Source organism: Gastrolobium bilobum, unplaced genomic scaffold (assembly GCF_033153095.1).
Source record: "Gastrolobium bilobum isolate Gb01-03AN ecotype WA unplaced genomic scaffold, APGP_CSIRO_Gbil_v1 utg14977, whole genome shotgun sequence".
In the NCBI taxonomy this organism is placed as follows: domain Eukaryota; kingdom Viridiplantae; phylum Streptophyta; class Magnoliopsida; order Fabales; family Fabaceae; genus Gastrolobium; species Gastrolobium bilobum.
Window position 1 is genome coordinate 328,454 of NW_026898303.1, and position 17,232 is coordinate 345,685.

The 17,232-nt window shown below is 32.4% G+C and overlaps 2 protein-coding genes across 2 annotated transcripts; both read right to left on the bottom strand.

Annotated features, from left to right (window-relative positions):
* Positions 1 to 7,208: 7,208 nt before the first annotated feature.
* Positions 7,209 to 9,198, bottom strand: LOC133314752 (chalcone--flavanone isomerase 2). The gene is made up of 3 exons (XM_061516276.1): positions 8,908 to 9,198; positions 8,299 to 8,522; positions 7,209 to 7,573 (listed from the first exon to the last, which is right to left on the bottom strand). The coding sequence occupies exons 1-3, from the start codon at positions 9,167 to 9,169 to the stop codon at positions 7,391 to 7,393; spliced, it is 669 nt and encodes a 222-aa protein (XP_061372260.1). The 5' UTR covers positions 9,170 to 9,198; the 3' UTR covers positions 7,209 to 7,390.
* A 4,241-nt stretch (positions 9,199 to 13,439) lies between these two features.
* On the bottom strand, positions 13,440 to 15,577 carry LOC133314747 (cationic peroxidase 1-like). Its single transcript, XM_061516269.1, has 4 exons — positions 15,344 to 15,577; positions 14,731 to 14,922; positions 14,413 to 14,578; positions 13,440 to 13,867 (listed from the first exon to the last, which is right to left on the bottom strand). Exons 1-4 carry the CDS (start codon positions 15,575 to 15,577, stop codon positions 13,440 to 13,442), a joined length of 1,020 nt encoding a protein of 339 aa, XP_061372253.1.
* Between the last annotated feature and the right edge of the window lie 1,655 nt (positions 15,578 to 17,232).

Here is a 17,232-nt window from a genome sequence, read left to right on the forward strand (position 1 = left end):
ACACATACTTTTCCCTTTTTTTTATATTAAGCAAATGTTTATCAAATAGTCAAAGAGTGTGGTATATGATGCGGTAAGCTTTGGCCCATTCAACTCACCAGAAGAAATGTAACTTTCAACAAGAAACTTAAACCCAATCTGCATCTTGGACGATAGCATGGATCAAGATGTCCAATTAGCTTTTGGATTGAATATTCAATTCTCCGCTCACTAACTTCACTAAAAAAAATCTTTAACTGGAATTTATTTACACTAAGTTGCAGAGACCATGACGGAGATCATATTATAACAGAACGTCTAAAAGGGGTCATAACAGCACAGTACTATCATTGGAACAAACAATAAGCACATCACTCACACATTTCCTCAAATAGCTTGTAGGCATGTGAATCAAGAGGTAGTGGAGCAACCTGAAGTACTTCAATTTGTACCATGATTTCACTCCCATAGTTGAGCTTGAGCACATTGGGATCAAGAACAAGTATATGAGAATACCTTAAAACAGAACAATATAAACAAACAACTTAAGTCCAAAGAAGAGAGCTCAAATAGAAGCTACTGCTAAAGCACATCAAATGGGATTTACACACTCTCAGTAGCAAATACATCATAAAGTTTCAGTACAGTGAAACAGCATGCACACCAAATACAATATAGACATATTTCAAGACAACCAAACTATTCGTGATTAACACACACATATTGTTAACTTTTTCTATAGTAACTTTAAATAATTTATCTCCGGTACACGATTTTAACTAACTTTTACTAGTTAAATTTAGTTATAATAATAAAGCTATTTTTTTTCTCTCCTCAAATACCATCGGCTGACATAGTAAAGAAAGAAAAAGATATTTTACCATTATAACTAAGTATTACTAATAATACTTAATTAAAATTGTGCACGGCAGAGAAAGTTATCTAAAGTAAAAGTAGAAATCACTTTCCCTATACATACATATATAGGTAGGATTCTTTGATATCAGTGTCAATTTTAAAATTTGACACCAAATCTTATCTGTTAATTTCCATCAATCAACGATTATCATTTATTGATAATCAAAATTATTAATTAATATTAATTCTCAATAAATGATAACCGTTGATTGATAGGATTCAAAGGTTAAAATTTGGTGTCAAATTTTAAAATTTAACTCCAGTATCAAAAGATCATATCTCATATATATATATATATATATATATATATATATATATATATATATATATATATATATATATATATAATATTTATGCAATTATAATTATTTTCTTTTTTCTAACACACGTTATGTATTATCGGTAATATTTTTTAAATTAGCGGATCTCATTCTTTATGTTTGGGGCATACATTTTTCTCTTCCACAGCCGTAGATATTTAAAATGGACAGGCCAATTAATATGTTAGACAACTATTAAAAGCTACTGAAAGGAGCTGTACCTGGATCCTTCAATAATGAGCAAAAGCCATTACACGCAATTTGTAGTGCGAACACTATTCACCAACATGGATATGAGATATGACATACGACACCCGACATATTAATTTAAAAATATTAGATATTGATACATTAGAATATATTTTGATATTAAATAATAATTTTAATATATATATAGTTTACGTTAGATATATACATATAGCAGTTATAAGTTATATAATTAATTAAATTTTATAACATAAATATTTTTTTTTTCATATTTTGTTAATTTTTCAGGTCAAATTTTATAAATTATTTTTTATTTTTTAATTAAAAATAAAATAAAATAAAATTTGGATATACACAAAAATGTGTCAAAAAATATTAACTACGTGTCAAAAATATATCAACAATGTTGATCGCGTGTCAAAACGTGACGGTGCCTCACACATTTTTTATCTCTAAAAGTGCGTGTGCTTCAGAGGTGCAAAATCACACATACTCCAATGACATACATTATTCACGAGTTACATTAAAATACAGCACATAAATGAATAGAACCTTATAACTGTTGAATGATAATCCAATTCTCAGAACACAAGTTACGAGATGATGAGAGACTTTAGTAATCAGCATGCAAACAAGATCAATGATTTACAATCAGAATTTATAAACACAAAATGACAACATAAAGGCAAGTGGTGGAAAATGCGTATCGTATATAAAAATGTAAAATCATAAGTGCAGGAGTGACCAAACAACCCCACTACAATTAATGCAGGAATATTATCTAAAAGAAAAATAGCACAACTCAAACCATCCACAAGCAAAATAAAATGAAAAGGGGGGAACAAAGTACACAATAAAGAGATTGAGATTTTCAAAATTTCAAATTAGACTCGAAGAACCAGCAACTCAATCATAAAAAATAAGTGTGGACAGTTTGAAATGCCTTCTATTTATACACTTATCCTTCTGCATTCTTCCCCATCAAACCTTATGAGTTCTCAACATATACAAAATGTTATGTGGAATATATCAAAATGACTAAATCTCTATGCCATGTACATATACACCAAAATGTGATAAATATCCACATGTCAAGCACTCTGAGGCCTCTTGTCCAATGAGCTTTCACCATCAATGGTGGTATCTGAAATGAAGTAAACCAAAGCCCTTGGAGGGTCACTCCATCCTATTGTTCACTTACTGTACAAGTAAAACATAAACATAGCATTTTTCTTAGTTCTATCACATATTCAAGGAACTCACAAAAGACTCATGAAACGTCTCCTAGGAGACTACCCTCGTGGAGGCCATAATGCCATACCCATGGAGAGTCCCTCTCTGGTGTGGTCCTTTCAGGAGTTCCTCTGTCTCATAGGCGGCTACCCTCATGAAGGTCTTAATAACATATACATGGAAATGCCACACACACCAACTTATAGAGGTCTCACTACTATGCCCATGGATGGTAACAATCACATATATTATATCCTCGACATTCACTATATTAATCACACATAGCATATTCTCATAATTCATAACATCTTTCTCGTCACTGCATAATGCAACTCTACATGCTTCTATCATGTCATACTACTACCATGCATATATATCAAGCAACCATTGTTCCAAAGAAGCGTGGTGGAACACATAAGGGGTTTAACCCCAAGGATCCGAAATTTACCTCTATGGCGCACTTGATCCAAGTTCTTCTCTTTTCAAGATTAGCACCCACTATTCACTTCACAAGAGCAACCTATTGCACAAAGTGAAAGTGTGATCAAATACATATCATTTATCATTTTACAATACATACATGCTAGAGTATTGGGTAGAACATATTGAATTCTTGTAAATCATAATTTATCTTGTTGGGGAAATTCCTTAAACTCTTAATTTACAACCACTAATGGTGGTTCCAACTAGGTTTATTCAACCCATCTATTCTCTTGCTCAATTCTACCAAGCCCAACAATTTAATCTATCAACAACATATTCATTTCATAACATAAGCCTCTAGGTCTCACTAAACCAAAAATTGACATTTTGTCAACATGTTCTAATCCATCATTTCTTTGGATTTCCATCCACAAGAGGCTATTTTCAACGTTACTAATCCATAAACAACTCAATCATTTTCATCACATAGTCCTCAAGATTTCACAATTCCATAGTTATGTCATTTTTCCAAAATACACTAATCAACCATGTCTTTAATTTTCCTCCAACAAAAAGACCAATCCATACACATTTAAGAAGAGAATCCACATTTAAAATATTATCTAACTACACATTTCATACCAAATTCGTGGGGACTATTCATCAATCCCTAACCATCATGAAATTTCATGGAAACAAGCTTTGAGTTAGGAAATCTTACCACAATCAAGTCTAGGATGGAGGAAAAAGTGTTTTTCAAGCTTCCATAGTCACAAACACCTTCAAATGGTCAAACCCTCGATTTTTCTTCAAGCCATATCTTCTCCCTTCAAGCTCAAAATTAAAAATGGAGAGTGGGAGGATAATGAGGAAGGGATTAAAGATGGTTTTCATGTTCACACCCCCAAGTTTCATGGACTCTAGTGGAAATGGGTTTCAAGCTCCTCTCTCCTCCTTCTGTGGTGTCTCTTTCGGCTTGTGTGGGAGAATGTGGGTTTGTGAGAGTGAGAGACCAAACTTAACATTTTAATTCTGTTTTTGCGAATGCTCGCTAGCCATCTCGCTTTAACAAGCTCATACAATGCTCGCTTCAGCGAGCAGAGGCTATTGTGCAGTTTTAATCTTCTTCTTTTTTTCTTTTACTCTAGCCAACACTTAGCATATAATAATGTGTGTTTTCTCTCATAATTTTCTTGCAAATTAATTTCTCATTAATTATCATAAGTTTTAGAAAATTTCTGTATTTCTCCAAAACTCTTTGTACTATACTTCATATGTTATTTTCTATTCTTTAGTAATTCATGAAAACTCTTAAAAATTATGATTATTGTTGGGTCAAGTCAGACCTTTAAGTCGATTGCGGAAGCAAAACAGTAAAATGTAAGAGGAGAGATATGGAGAAGAACATAGTCAATTTGTTTAACGTGAGAAAACCTTCTCCAATGTGAAGAAGTAAAAACCCAAGGGCACTAGTCCAAAATCAAACTTCCACAATAAGAATAATGGGTTACAACAGTCAAGCTTCCCTAGTCTTTCTCTAGAGGTACAATCAAGTTTCACCAAGTATGGTGGTAACATCAAACGTCCCTAAAAAGGTCTAACACTCAAACATCTCTTTAGAGGTACTCTCAAATAATCAAGCATCACCTACAAATCACAATGATGGTATTCAAACTTCCCTATAGAGGTCTCACTCAAACTTCTCCCTAGAGGTTTTCAATCGGGTTCTTTCTCTCATGGAGAATTTCTTCACTTCACTTTGTTGATCTCATCTCTTTCTCTATTTATAGATGGCTACGAGATATATCTTCAATGCTCTAGATTCTTCTTCATTTAAGGTGGAAGATTTCAATACAACTCTTCATTCTCCTATGAAGTCTTTTCATAGTTTCATTTTCCTATAAAGCCTTTTCATTCTTTATGCGTTGGAACTTGTGTCTAATTAAAGAAAAATAATCAAACAATTATAAGGTTGGGATATTATACCATGATTGGAGAGATTCCTGTTTCCCCTGCTTTAAAAGAGAGTTTGGCTACAAGGTTTTCTGAGTTTCTAAAAGATGCCAATTTCAATAATGGAAACTGATATTTAAAGTAGTTGTCGAAAATCTTTAAGGTGATGTTGGAAGAGACTACCAATGTTACTTTCTTCTATCGAATTATCCCTGTATTTTATGGATTTGTACGCCAATATATAAAATAAATGAACTAGTTATTCCTATCTATTTTTTGTTTGTGCATTATCTATGAAAAAAGAAAAAGGTTTGGATCAAAGAAAAATTAAAATTAAGATGATCATATGACGAATGCAGTATAAACCAGATAATTTCGAAACAATTGTTATCAAGAGACAAAAACGCACAGAAACCAAGAGTGTCATACATGCCCTCTCCTTTCCTTTTTTTTTATTTATAAATTCTATATAAATATATAATTCTTTTAAGTTGTAGACTCGGCCTATTATACTAGACATAATATCTATCTATCATAAGCATAATTATTTAAAAAATTGGGACATTTGTTTGCAAAATTTTTTTTACAAATTATACTAAGTATGACCGGTCATACATTCTTGATTGAAGTATGATCGGTCATACTTAGTGTAGTTTGTAAAAATTTGTAAACAAAAAGTTTGTAAATACAACATTTCCCTTGTTTATAATATCTAGATGTAAATGTTGGATATGATTCATACTTGGCATACGAATCTTGTTGATGGGGACAGAGAAAACCAACGGGGGACCGCGGAGGCCTGGTTCTGTTGTGGGTCTTTGACTTATTTTATTTTTTTCTAGTAGTTTGGGCTTGAGTCCATAAATAACTATTGTTACTTAGGGTTTCTAATCTTATTTATATTCTCATTATAAACTGAGTGTTGTAACAAGTGCGGTAAAGAGAATATAATGTATATGGCTAAACGAAACTCATAATGGGTCAACTAGGATAAATATGTGTTTTCACTTTTCTCCCCTTTCTCTCTTTTCTGATTTGCAATTGTGTGCGTGTGTGATTCCTCTAGTTCCAGCAGTAAATAGTTAGACTTGCATCATAGAAAGTCAAGATACGTCGCTAGATCCTAGCTTTTTTAAAAATAAAATAAAAATGAATGTTACGATTATTTTATTGTTTTCTGAATTGTTGGGTTATTTAAGTAATGGATAGTTATTTTTTAGGAATTTATTATTTTTGTTACTTTAATAAGTAGTTGTGGCTGACTAAGTCATGGCTAGTTGTTAGTGGATAGGATCAGTTGGTATTTTAATTAGTAGTAAGGTTGATAATGGTAGAAGTTGTTCCTTATTTGTAGAGTCTGTAATTGTCAATTTAAACTTCTATTGAGATGAATAAAATTATCGGAAGAATTATTTGGAAGAAAGCACTGCGTGCAACAGGTCAGAGTTCCTCAATAAAGTCATTTGAGGTCAGGCTTCCTCAATAAAGCCAAATTTTTATTTTTATTTATTTTGTTCGTATTAATTGGACGAAAGTGATGGAGAGGTAGATAAAGATATCAAAGATGATTCAATTACTTAAAATTGATCTTACTCTCTAGGACAAGAGCAAATTTTTAGGAGGGGGGAATGTTAGGTTTATTTTATTGTTTTCTGAATTATTAGGTTATTTAAGTAATGAGTAGTTATTTTTTAGGAATTTATTATTTTTGTTACTTTAATAAGGAGTTGTGACTGACTAAGTCATGACTGGTTGTTAGTGGATGGGATCAGTAGATTTTCTAATTAGTAGTAAGGTTTTTAGTTAGTGGAAGAATTTATTCCTTATTTTTAGAATTTGTAATTGTCTATTTAAACTTTTATTGAGATAAATAAAATTATCAAAAGAATTATTTGGAAAAAAGCACTATGTGCAAAAGGTCATACCTCCTTAATAAAACCACTTGAAATCAGACTTTCTTAATAAAGTCAAATTTTTATTTTTATTTATTTTATTCGTAATAAATAAATTCCACTTTTTCTATGTCTATTATAAAAGAATCTCATATGCGTTAATTGCTGAAAAAAAGGACTCAAAAAAGTAATAGCAAAATGTCAAATTAAAGAGAAACAAGATTCGATGATAATACGGAAACAAGTTTCCATTAATTGAAAAAGATCAGGATTCTGAGCCACCTGTTCGATCTATTATATTTTTATTTGCACACAGTAGTCTAATACTTAGATGAAAGAGTGCAGACAGAACCTTCATCATTTATTAATACAACAAAAAAGTTGCCAAGTGATAGTTTTGCTACTAGGATAAAATTTGTGCTTGGTCTTCGATGGCAGAAGTTTGATCTTCATTTGGTGATATAATCAGTTAAGAGTATCACCGTACTCTTTGAATAAGTCAGATAATCTTGAGGCCAAACTCTGTTTTGCTTCAGGGGAGACACCATATTTACCTATCATCGATTCCAGCACAGCCTCCGAAAGTAGTTTGTTCTCAATAACCGTACCCCCAACTTCTGGAATGGATCCATCTTTAGAGAAACTTATCTGCTTGCAATTAAGAAAACAGGATATGCTTGCAATTAAGAAAATAGACAAGTGAATATCTTCAATAAATACAAAAAAAATAAAATAAAAAAATAGTCAAGTTCGTTCAATTACCAAAAGTAGTAAAGGTGGAGTTGAATGAAATAAAATTATAGGGCAATTGATAAGAAAAAAAATAGGGATTTAAGTGATAAAAGAGTAAATCATGTGAGTTTATGAACTTTTTTCTTATAATAATTGGATAATGTTATATTTATAAATTTTTTGTTTACAAACTCTTATAAACTACATTATGTCTGACCGGTAATACACTCTTGAGTAGAATATTACCGGTCATACATAGTGTAATTTATAAGTTTGTGAAAAAAAAATTATAAATGAATCATTCTCCATAATAATTAAGAGAAAAGTATTTGTTATTTTACATGATACAAACTTATATTATTTTTAAATAAACTAAGTTGTTTTTATGTTTTTGATATTTTTTTACATTTTTTTTATAAAATTGAGGTGGAGTGAAAGTGGACGAGAGAGAATACAAAAACATAACAAAACAACTTAATTTCATTTTCAACGAGACAAGATTGTGTCATTTAATACGTACCAATCTTCTAAAAACAAAATGATTTCCATTAATTAATACGTACCAATCTTCTGAAAAGAACATTGTAACGAATTCAAAAAACAAAACAGAGTGAAGAGAGTGGGCATTAATTACTACTAACCGCTAATGATCCATTGGGTGATACTGTGAAAAGGATAGAAGAGGCTGGTGGGAATGTTTCGTCCTTGAAAATTGCAACAAACTTGTCTATTGCTTTGACTTCTTCATCAGTATAAATCCCAAGAGATTTCCAAATGGCTACACAATTTTCGGATACTTTCTCTGAGTATTGCTGTCCCGTCAGTGGCAAGATCATTGTCACCTGCATAAATTTCTCAAATGGACCTACACAAAATAAATTCATGGGAAGTATATACTTCCCATTCAAAGTATAACACTCAAGTGAGCATTGATTTTCCTAAAATAGTAAAAACAAAAATAATTATATCATATTACATGAGATAATAATAGAGATAACATAGTGGGTTTATTAATTTTTTTATTTTTTTTTATATAATAAACCTCACAGACTATCGTGTACATATTTTATGAGATAATTATATCATACAAACGTGAGATAAATAGATCTATAGTAAAATGCGTTCTTGGGTAAAAAAACCTTTTGTAATCGCTCGCATACTAGTGTACGCAAAATTCTCAAATACGTCGGTGATGATGAAATTTACCAAAATAGGCATGACCGAAAAGAAGAGTCAAGAGAGTACAGTACCTGTAACGATATCCCTGAAGAACTCGACGGATTCCGTTAATTCCTGAGGAGGCTTACCCTTCCATTTAACAGCGAGAGAGGGAACGGAGTTATCCTGAAGGTAAATTCCAATGGCGGTGAACTTGACGAAATTGTCCTTGATTTGCATCCCCCTGACCCCTGCGCCGCCAAGGAAGAAGCTGTTGACGGAGGACGGAGCCTTGACGGTGGGAGGGAAAGCCACATTGTCGACCTGCACAGCGGTGACGGACGGTGGTGCCATTGATGGTGATGGGTAGGGTTGGAAGTGAATTTAGAAATTGATAATTGAAAGGTTAAATAAGATATGTTAGTTAGTGGAGTGGGATAGGTGAAGGAATTGAAAATGGAAGGTGAACCACTCCTTCATCCACAGCCGACAGTCAATAAAGCCAATCATTAGACCAAACACGTGAGTAACAATCAATAATTTTTATTTTGTTAAAAAATATTATTATTTTAAATAATACAATTTTGCATTATTTTTAATGAAGTTATATCGTCCTGTTATGTTTTTATATTTTATTTCCTCCACATTCTTTTTTTTCATATTTTATAAGAAAAGTAAAAATGTAAACAAATACATCAAAACAATATAATTTCTTTAAAAATAACATAAAATTATATCATTTATAATTACAAATACTTAACCCTTATTTAATTCCATGTTAGAGCTTTAAAAATGGAAACAAGAATTATTTCTCATAATTTAAATTAATAATCTAATTTTGTCTTCAAACCTCCTTTGTAAAGAGAAAAAGAAAACTACTTTTTTATTAACAGAAAAGGTAGGTTTGAAAAAAAAAACGATGACTTTATGTTGCGAGCTAACCAGAAATTTGTTTCTACTAAAAAAGTATTATCAAATTCAATGTGGGCATCGATTCGATTGGGGTAGTAGGTCACTGATTGGACCGGAGGATTACTGGTTAAATTAATAGATTTGGATATATATAAATATATATAAATATGAACATATAAATTTAATTATATTCTACAAATCTAAAATGAGTTAAACAAGGTTCACTAAATAAGCTCAAAAATATGAAGCACAAATAAATGAAAATGCACGCTATTACTATGTCAATTTAAATTGCAACTCAGAATCCCATAAATATACCTCTTAATGACATCGAACTCATATTTTCAAATTCATCTATATTGAAATGACATATATCACATTCTCTTAATTTATTATTTCGTAAATAGAAGATGAAAATTGAGGTTATTGTAGAAAAGTATAATAGCAAATAAAATTACAAAATAAAATAAAATGAGTTCTACATTTTTTTCTCACAAGATGAAATAATTTTGGATTTTTTTTTTAAATGCATGACCCGACCGGATCACCGATTTTGATCGGGTTTGGCCAATTTTGTCCGGGTTTGATCGGCTGCGATGCATGATCGATCCAATGCTTGACTCGATCGGGTCACCGATTTTGACCGGATTTAGCCAATTTTGTACGAGTTTGACCGGATCCGATGCATGATCGATCCAATGCTTGACCCGAATCGATTTGATGACCGATTCGTCGGGTTACAAGTCATCCCGGCCTAGTCGGGAAGAGTTTCACAACAGTGACTAAAATAGATAATTTATAACAACATCGGAACGATTCATATACGATAGTGGTGTATCCAAGATTTTTTCGTGAAGTAAAAAAAATTAAATATTTTTTCTCTCTTCAACCACAACGTGGGTTGTACACCATAATTAAAAAATTCACTTAGGGGGTGTTTGGTTCAAGTTTTTGGAGAGGATTACCGGTAATCCTTCTTTGGTAAATGTAATTACCATGTTTGGTAGAAGGAATAAATTACGATTCCCGGATATCCAAGGATTACCGGTAATTTGATTTATAAAGAAAAGTCACTATTCAGATTACCAAAAATAATATGGTAATTCGGAATACCAATCAGAATACCAAGTAAAGGGAAAGCACAACAATAAATTTTGAGACCAAAATACCCCAATACACATAAAAATCTAGACCCAATCTATCAATTACAAAAGTAAAAATAGTTTGGGGTTATTTTTGTAAAATAACCTCATATTCCAAGTCATATTTGGTTCTAAACCAAATATGGAATCAATAATTTTTACCCAATATTCCCGGTAATATTTTGGCGAACCAAACACATCTTTCGTAAGATTCCAAGTAAACTCAATTTCTACTGAATTCTCATTAATCATGATTTTCGGTCACCAAAAAATTTCTCCTGTACCAAACACAACATTAAATTTAAAAGGTAGGGAGAGTAAATCAATGCTGCTTCTAAGCTAGGTATTCCAAGTTTCACAGCGCAAGATATAATGCGCGCTCTGCTGCGCGTTATGTAGAACAATACGCACCCCCTTTGAACGTTGAATCAAACATTAAGAAGTTTACTTTACCTCGATTACCAGACAAACTGGAGATGACACGCTTGCAGTTACCAGATTGGCTTATATTTCTGAATCCATACATCGAGTTAAAAAGAATCAGAGAAGAGGAGTTATGGATCACTGCTCAACAACTTCTTAGACTTCGAAAGTGCAATCTAGCTACGAGCATTATAAGAGAGTCATGGGAACCTAGAACCAGTTTCATTATGGGTGAACCTACAAGAGGGTATGCCGAAGCAGAAGAAGAGAAAGAAGGGTGGCTTAAATGGCTCAACTCTGAACCAGAGAGCTTTATTTTTTATGTGAGTTTTGGGAGCATGAACAAATTCCCTTATTCTTAGCTTGTTGAAATTGAATACGCACTTGAAGATTCCGGTCATTATTTCATCTTGGTGGTTAGGAAAAATGAAGAAAATGAAAATGGACTGATTTTCTAGAAGAATTTGAGAAGAGAGTGAAAGCAAGCAATACAATACAGATTATCTAATATGGGGTTAGGCACCACAGCTTCTTATACTAGAGAATCGTGCCATTAGAGGATTGGTGACTCACTGTGGTTGGAGTCAATGAACCACCCTCTTGCGCAGCCACTTTGGCCATCTTAGCAAGCTCCCTCACCTTCTTCTTTGCTTATCTCTCATTCTCTTCTTCCATCAACTCCGACGATGCCCTTCTTCCAATTGCCTACTCTCTTTTTTCAAATTTTAAGGAGGGGCCACCCTAGCCCCCCCTGGCCCCACCCCTGATATAGGACCATTGTAGTTTGGAATGTTAATTAATCATCATAGTTTATTAACATAAAAGGCATTTACGTGAAGAGAAGTTTCTAAATAATTAAGAAAAATAACACTGGACAAGAATAATAGCTTGATGCACAAAAGCAATACAAGTTGAGGTTTACATTTAACATGACACAACAAATTTTCCTACACACACAACATTTTGTGGGGCCCACACTTTTTGAAGAAAAAAGAAAAATTATGACACGCAAAACGAATCTCTATAACATTACACAATCACTTTTCCTACCAGATAACTCTTATAAAACCCGTACAAGTTACATGAATAGAAGGTAGAGTATAATGGAATTTCATTTCGGTCAATTAGTGACTATACTTGAAGGTGGAATCACCTTGTATATAACATGAATATTAAGAGAATAATGATTTTGGAGTTTTTGACTCAAAGGATAATTGTATCAAAGAGCTTATATTTTTTAGTCAAGAGTCTTTCAATAGATCAATATTCATTATTCAAGGGATGATATATTTTATGGGATATGATATTTTACATATTTTTCTTATGCCTACCTTACATATTTATCTCCAACACTGTTAGATCAGAATCTCAACTAACTTTTATCATTTATCTCTCCTCTTAAGATTGTGATCCAATAATATTAGAGATGAGTAGGTAGAGTAGACATAAAAAAGATAGACATAATATCTTATCTCATATTTTATTTATGTTCCACGTTTAGGATACAAAGCATAATTTATGTGTTTGTGTCAATTCGTATTTGCATTGTTGTAGACAAAAAATAACCTAAAAAAAAAATCATATGATGTTCGTATTGCATATTTATGTTTACCCATGCAAAGGAAATAATTACATATTTATCTTTAATCCACTTTTATTTATTAATTTAAAGTTATTTATGTAATTTTTATTCAAAAAATAAAATACATAAATTATTAATACGGTGTCAACCCCGTATTATATTAATGTTCATATATGCATAATTACAAGTATCAATTTTGCAGTTTGTAATTTGAGTTTCTTAGCAGTTTTAATTTCTGACCATGTATCTTGCCTTTCAAATTACAAAATTACCAATATTTAGATTTTAGGCCATCTATCTTAAATTACAAAGTCTGTTGATAAAGCTGAAACCAAATGTCCAGATTTGCATTTCAAATTACCAAGTGCCAATGACCATTCTTGATGGTTATGTTTAGATGGATCAAATTGAGAAGGCTATTAGATATGGACCAATATTTATTCATTTTCTTTTCATAAATAAAAATTTAATATTAAATTTGTAGAAGGCCCACGGCCCTAACTTATACAATTTTATGGGGGCCCATGCAGACAATTATCTTTGTGGGTCTTATGGGCCATGAGGATCATTTGTGGGTCTTATGGTCTATTTCCTCAGTTGGAGAATTGACAACCCTGCAGTTTTGCCTGATCTGACCGTCGGAGCCAGTTAGTGGGCTTAGCATGCTCATCTTTACCATTGCATCTGCAAAGTCTTTTCTGAAACGTCCCATGTCTTTGCTATACTCAACTACTTGAGAGTCTGTGGGCCCTGACCCATCCTCGAAGAGTTGTTGGTCCGAGTGTACAAGACCCTTTTCCCTCACCAAGTTCTGGTAGTAAGCATTGTCAAATATGAATGGAGTGGTTGAATCGAAAGGAGAGAAATTGTTATCACCACCTTCGAAGGGACAAACTTTTTGCATTGCTGTCGCAAATGAGGGATCTATGTTGGTCTCATTATAAATCCTAGCTCTGAAAAGACTGCACCTCACTAGGCCTATTGTGTGAGCCCCTGTAAGTGAATTTTCATTAAAAAGTAACAAAAACGTGATTTTAGAAGGTGTTTGATATAAGTTTTTTTGGTTGAAATATTCGGAAAGTGGGGTGTAAATTTTTTTTTTTATTATGTTTTGTATGAGTAAAAGTAAAAAAATCTCATGATATTTTTTTGCCATCGTTCTCGTTTTTAACTATACATGGAAAAAAAAAAAGTTTCTTCTCACTTTTTTATATTTCGAGACAAAAATATCTTAGATGTAAATGTAAAAATAATAATTTTATCATTTCGGTTCAGATTTTCATCAATATTTTAGAATCATCTCAATTTTCTTGAAAAAAAAATTGGTCTGCCAAACACCTTTTCGTAACTTATCCAGAAAAAGTTTTTCCTACCATGTTTCCATAAATCTTTTTTTTCCCGCTAAACTGCCCCTTGGTGTTTGCAGTTTGTACAAAGATTATATCATTTTAACTAGTTTTATTTTAAGATTAACTCACTAATTTGATTTCACTTGGTCTCCAAAAAGGTAATGCTGTTAATTAAGTGCATGCATTTACCTGATAAAGTAACCATTTCTTCGGTTGTGAAATCTTTCTTGGCGAAAGCAGTGATGAGGCCACTGAGATCCAAAAAGGGAGCAGGTAAGTCTGAATTAGATTCTTCTAAACTTGCTGTTGTTGAATCTCTTCTGCCTAATGCTACTTCCCATCTTGGTCCACCAAGCTGAGACAAAGTAATTAAGTTGTGTTACATTATTACTTTCATCATAATATATATGGACATAATGTGAATCTTAATTTGACCAAACCAATTTAATTAGATTGTATTATATATATGTGTGTGTGTTTTTGAATACTTGTATAGATTGTACTTACAGCAGCAACAGAATCTCTGGCAGCAACAGCTACGATGTCAGCACAAGAGACAACACCAGGGCAAGAGCTTTCCAATTGAGATTTTATGTTGTCTATCAGGTCAAATCCCCTAAGGGAGTTAGCGTTGGGAAAAGAATTCTTCTCCCCTGTGAAATTTGCCGTGTCGTCTAACAATACTGATGCATCACATCCCTGCAAAAAACACAAACACGTGTAATTGAAAATCAATTTCTTAAAACAAACCCTGAAGTAGTCGCTTTTCATTTTCATTATCAATATGTCACATGCATGCATGCATGCAGTAAAGGCATAATGTAGTAGGCAACTGCATTGTGTTGAATGATAAGCATATATACATGTGACAGGATCCGTTTACAAATTTTTTTGAATTTTTTTACAAATTACACTATGTTCTCCCGGGAGAACAGTGTAGTTTGTAAAAGTTTGTATTCTCTCGGAAGAATGTAGTGTAGTTTGTAAGAGTTTGTAAACAAAAAAGTTTGTAAATATAACCTGCTCCTATATATATATATATATATATATATATATATATATATATATATATATATATGCAAATTAATAAAAGATGGTGAGTGAAAGTAATGAGACTTGCTTGAACAAAGCAATCATGGAAATGGAGTCGAAGCAAGGATGCACCCATGCGACGCTCTTGGCGCACGGCATCCTCCACTGCTTTCTTAATGGTGGGAAGGGCTCTTGGACATGTTCTATGATAGAAGTTCTTGGATAACTGAGCAGAGCTTATCCCAACAAGACATGTAATCAAAATCAACATAAACTTTAGTTTGAAGCTGGGAAAGGACACGTAGAGGGAACTTGCAGCCATCGCCAAGAGTTGTTGTACAAAAGTAATAGAAAGTAGAAAGGTTTTTTTGATTGATGGATGATTATGGCCATGAAATGTTACGCTTATATAGAAGGTTCAATTTGCACTATCTTCTTGTGTCTCTTGTCTTGTGCAACTGCAAAGTCAAACCATCTGAAAGAGAATATTTGAATAAAGCAATGGAGGATGTGGCGATCAAGAAACCGTGTATGATGCTAAGTATGTTAGTTGTATTGTACTAAACAACTTTGAATTTGCCAAAATTATTGCATATTTGATTGCAGGACACTGTACTTAATCTGCAAGGGTGGACGGAGCCAAATGATAAAAAAATAATAGTTTATGGTCGCCATCCGATTGCTTGGTCCTCACCCTTATTGGGTTCTGATCCCTTCTCTTTTGGCAGCCTAAAAATAAAACTAGAGATCTTCTCTGTATCTCAAACGCTTCTGCTCTAAGAAAACTTTTAGAAGAAAAAAAAAAAAAAAAAGGTTTCCTTAATAAAAAAGGTTTCGATAATTTTGGTGTTTTTCTTGCAGCGGGCTAAGGCATTGGCAGCCCAACCATTTTGACTGATTTACTTGTTAATGGGCTACAGCATTAGCCATTCTCAGCCCAACAAGCATGTTGTGTTTAAAAAAATAAAATAGAATAAGAGTTTCTACATGAATAAGGGAGTAAATACATTTCAATACATTATTATGTAGTGGTTATATAGTATATCAAAAGTCATAGAAAATCAAATGGTCATCCACACATCATAAGGCATATGAAAGGCTAAAGGTTATCCACATATTTATTTTATTTTATTTTTTAAAGTCAGTGACTTTATGCTACAAGCTAAGCAAAAACACGTTTATGCACGAATAGATAAATCCAAAACAACGTAGGAACGAGGAATCAGTACATGGAGATTGTGGACTGAATACCTGAATTTAAGGCTAAAGGACGTTTGGTAGTAGAGATATTCTTTTTAATGACAAAAAAAAAAATTGGGAATATAGTGAGAATTTTTTTTCGGGATAAGTTACGAAAAAGTGTTTGATAGGCCAAATTTTTTCCGGGAAACTTGAGTTAATTTTACTGATGCTATGTTTGGTTGATTGTAAAATATTGATTGAAGTCTGAACCGAAATGACAAAATTACCCAATTTTAAATATATGCTAATATATTGTATAAGTGCATTTTTGTCTCAAAATGTGAAAATGCATTTCCCAATTGGTGGGAAAAAAATAATATCATGGGTGAGATGAGATTATTTTTTTCCCATGTCACCATGTGTAGTTAAAAATGAAATGGTGAAAAAAAACTATAATGGGATAATTTTACTATTACATGGTACCAAACATGGTACCAAACACCCCCTAAGGTGTTATTTGGTATGGAGATTTATTTAGAAATCCTAAGAAAGTGGGGTAGGGCAAAAAAAAATTCAACGTTTGGTATAAGGAAATTGAAAATATTCCCAGCAATTTTTTCCCCTATCATTTCAGTTTTAACTCCAGAATCTCAAACGAAAATATCATCTGATACATGTTATTTTTGTTTCCCCATAGCATCAGTATAATTAACCCAATATTCTCGGAAAATTTTTGGTCCTATCAAACACATTTTCGTAACTTATCCGAAAAAAAAAAAATTCCATCATATTCCC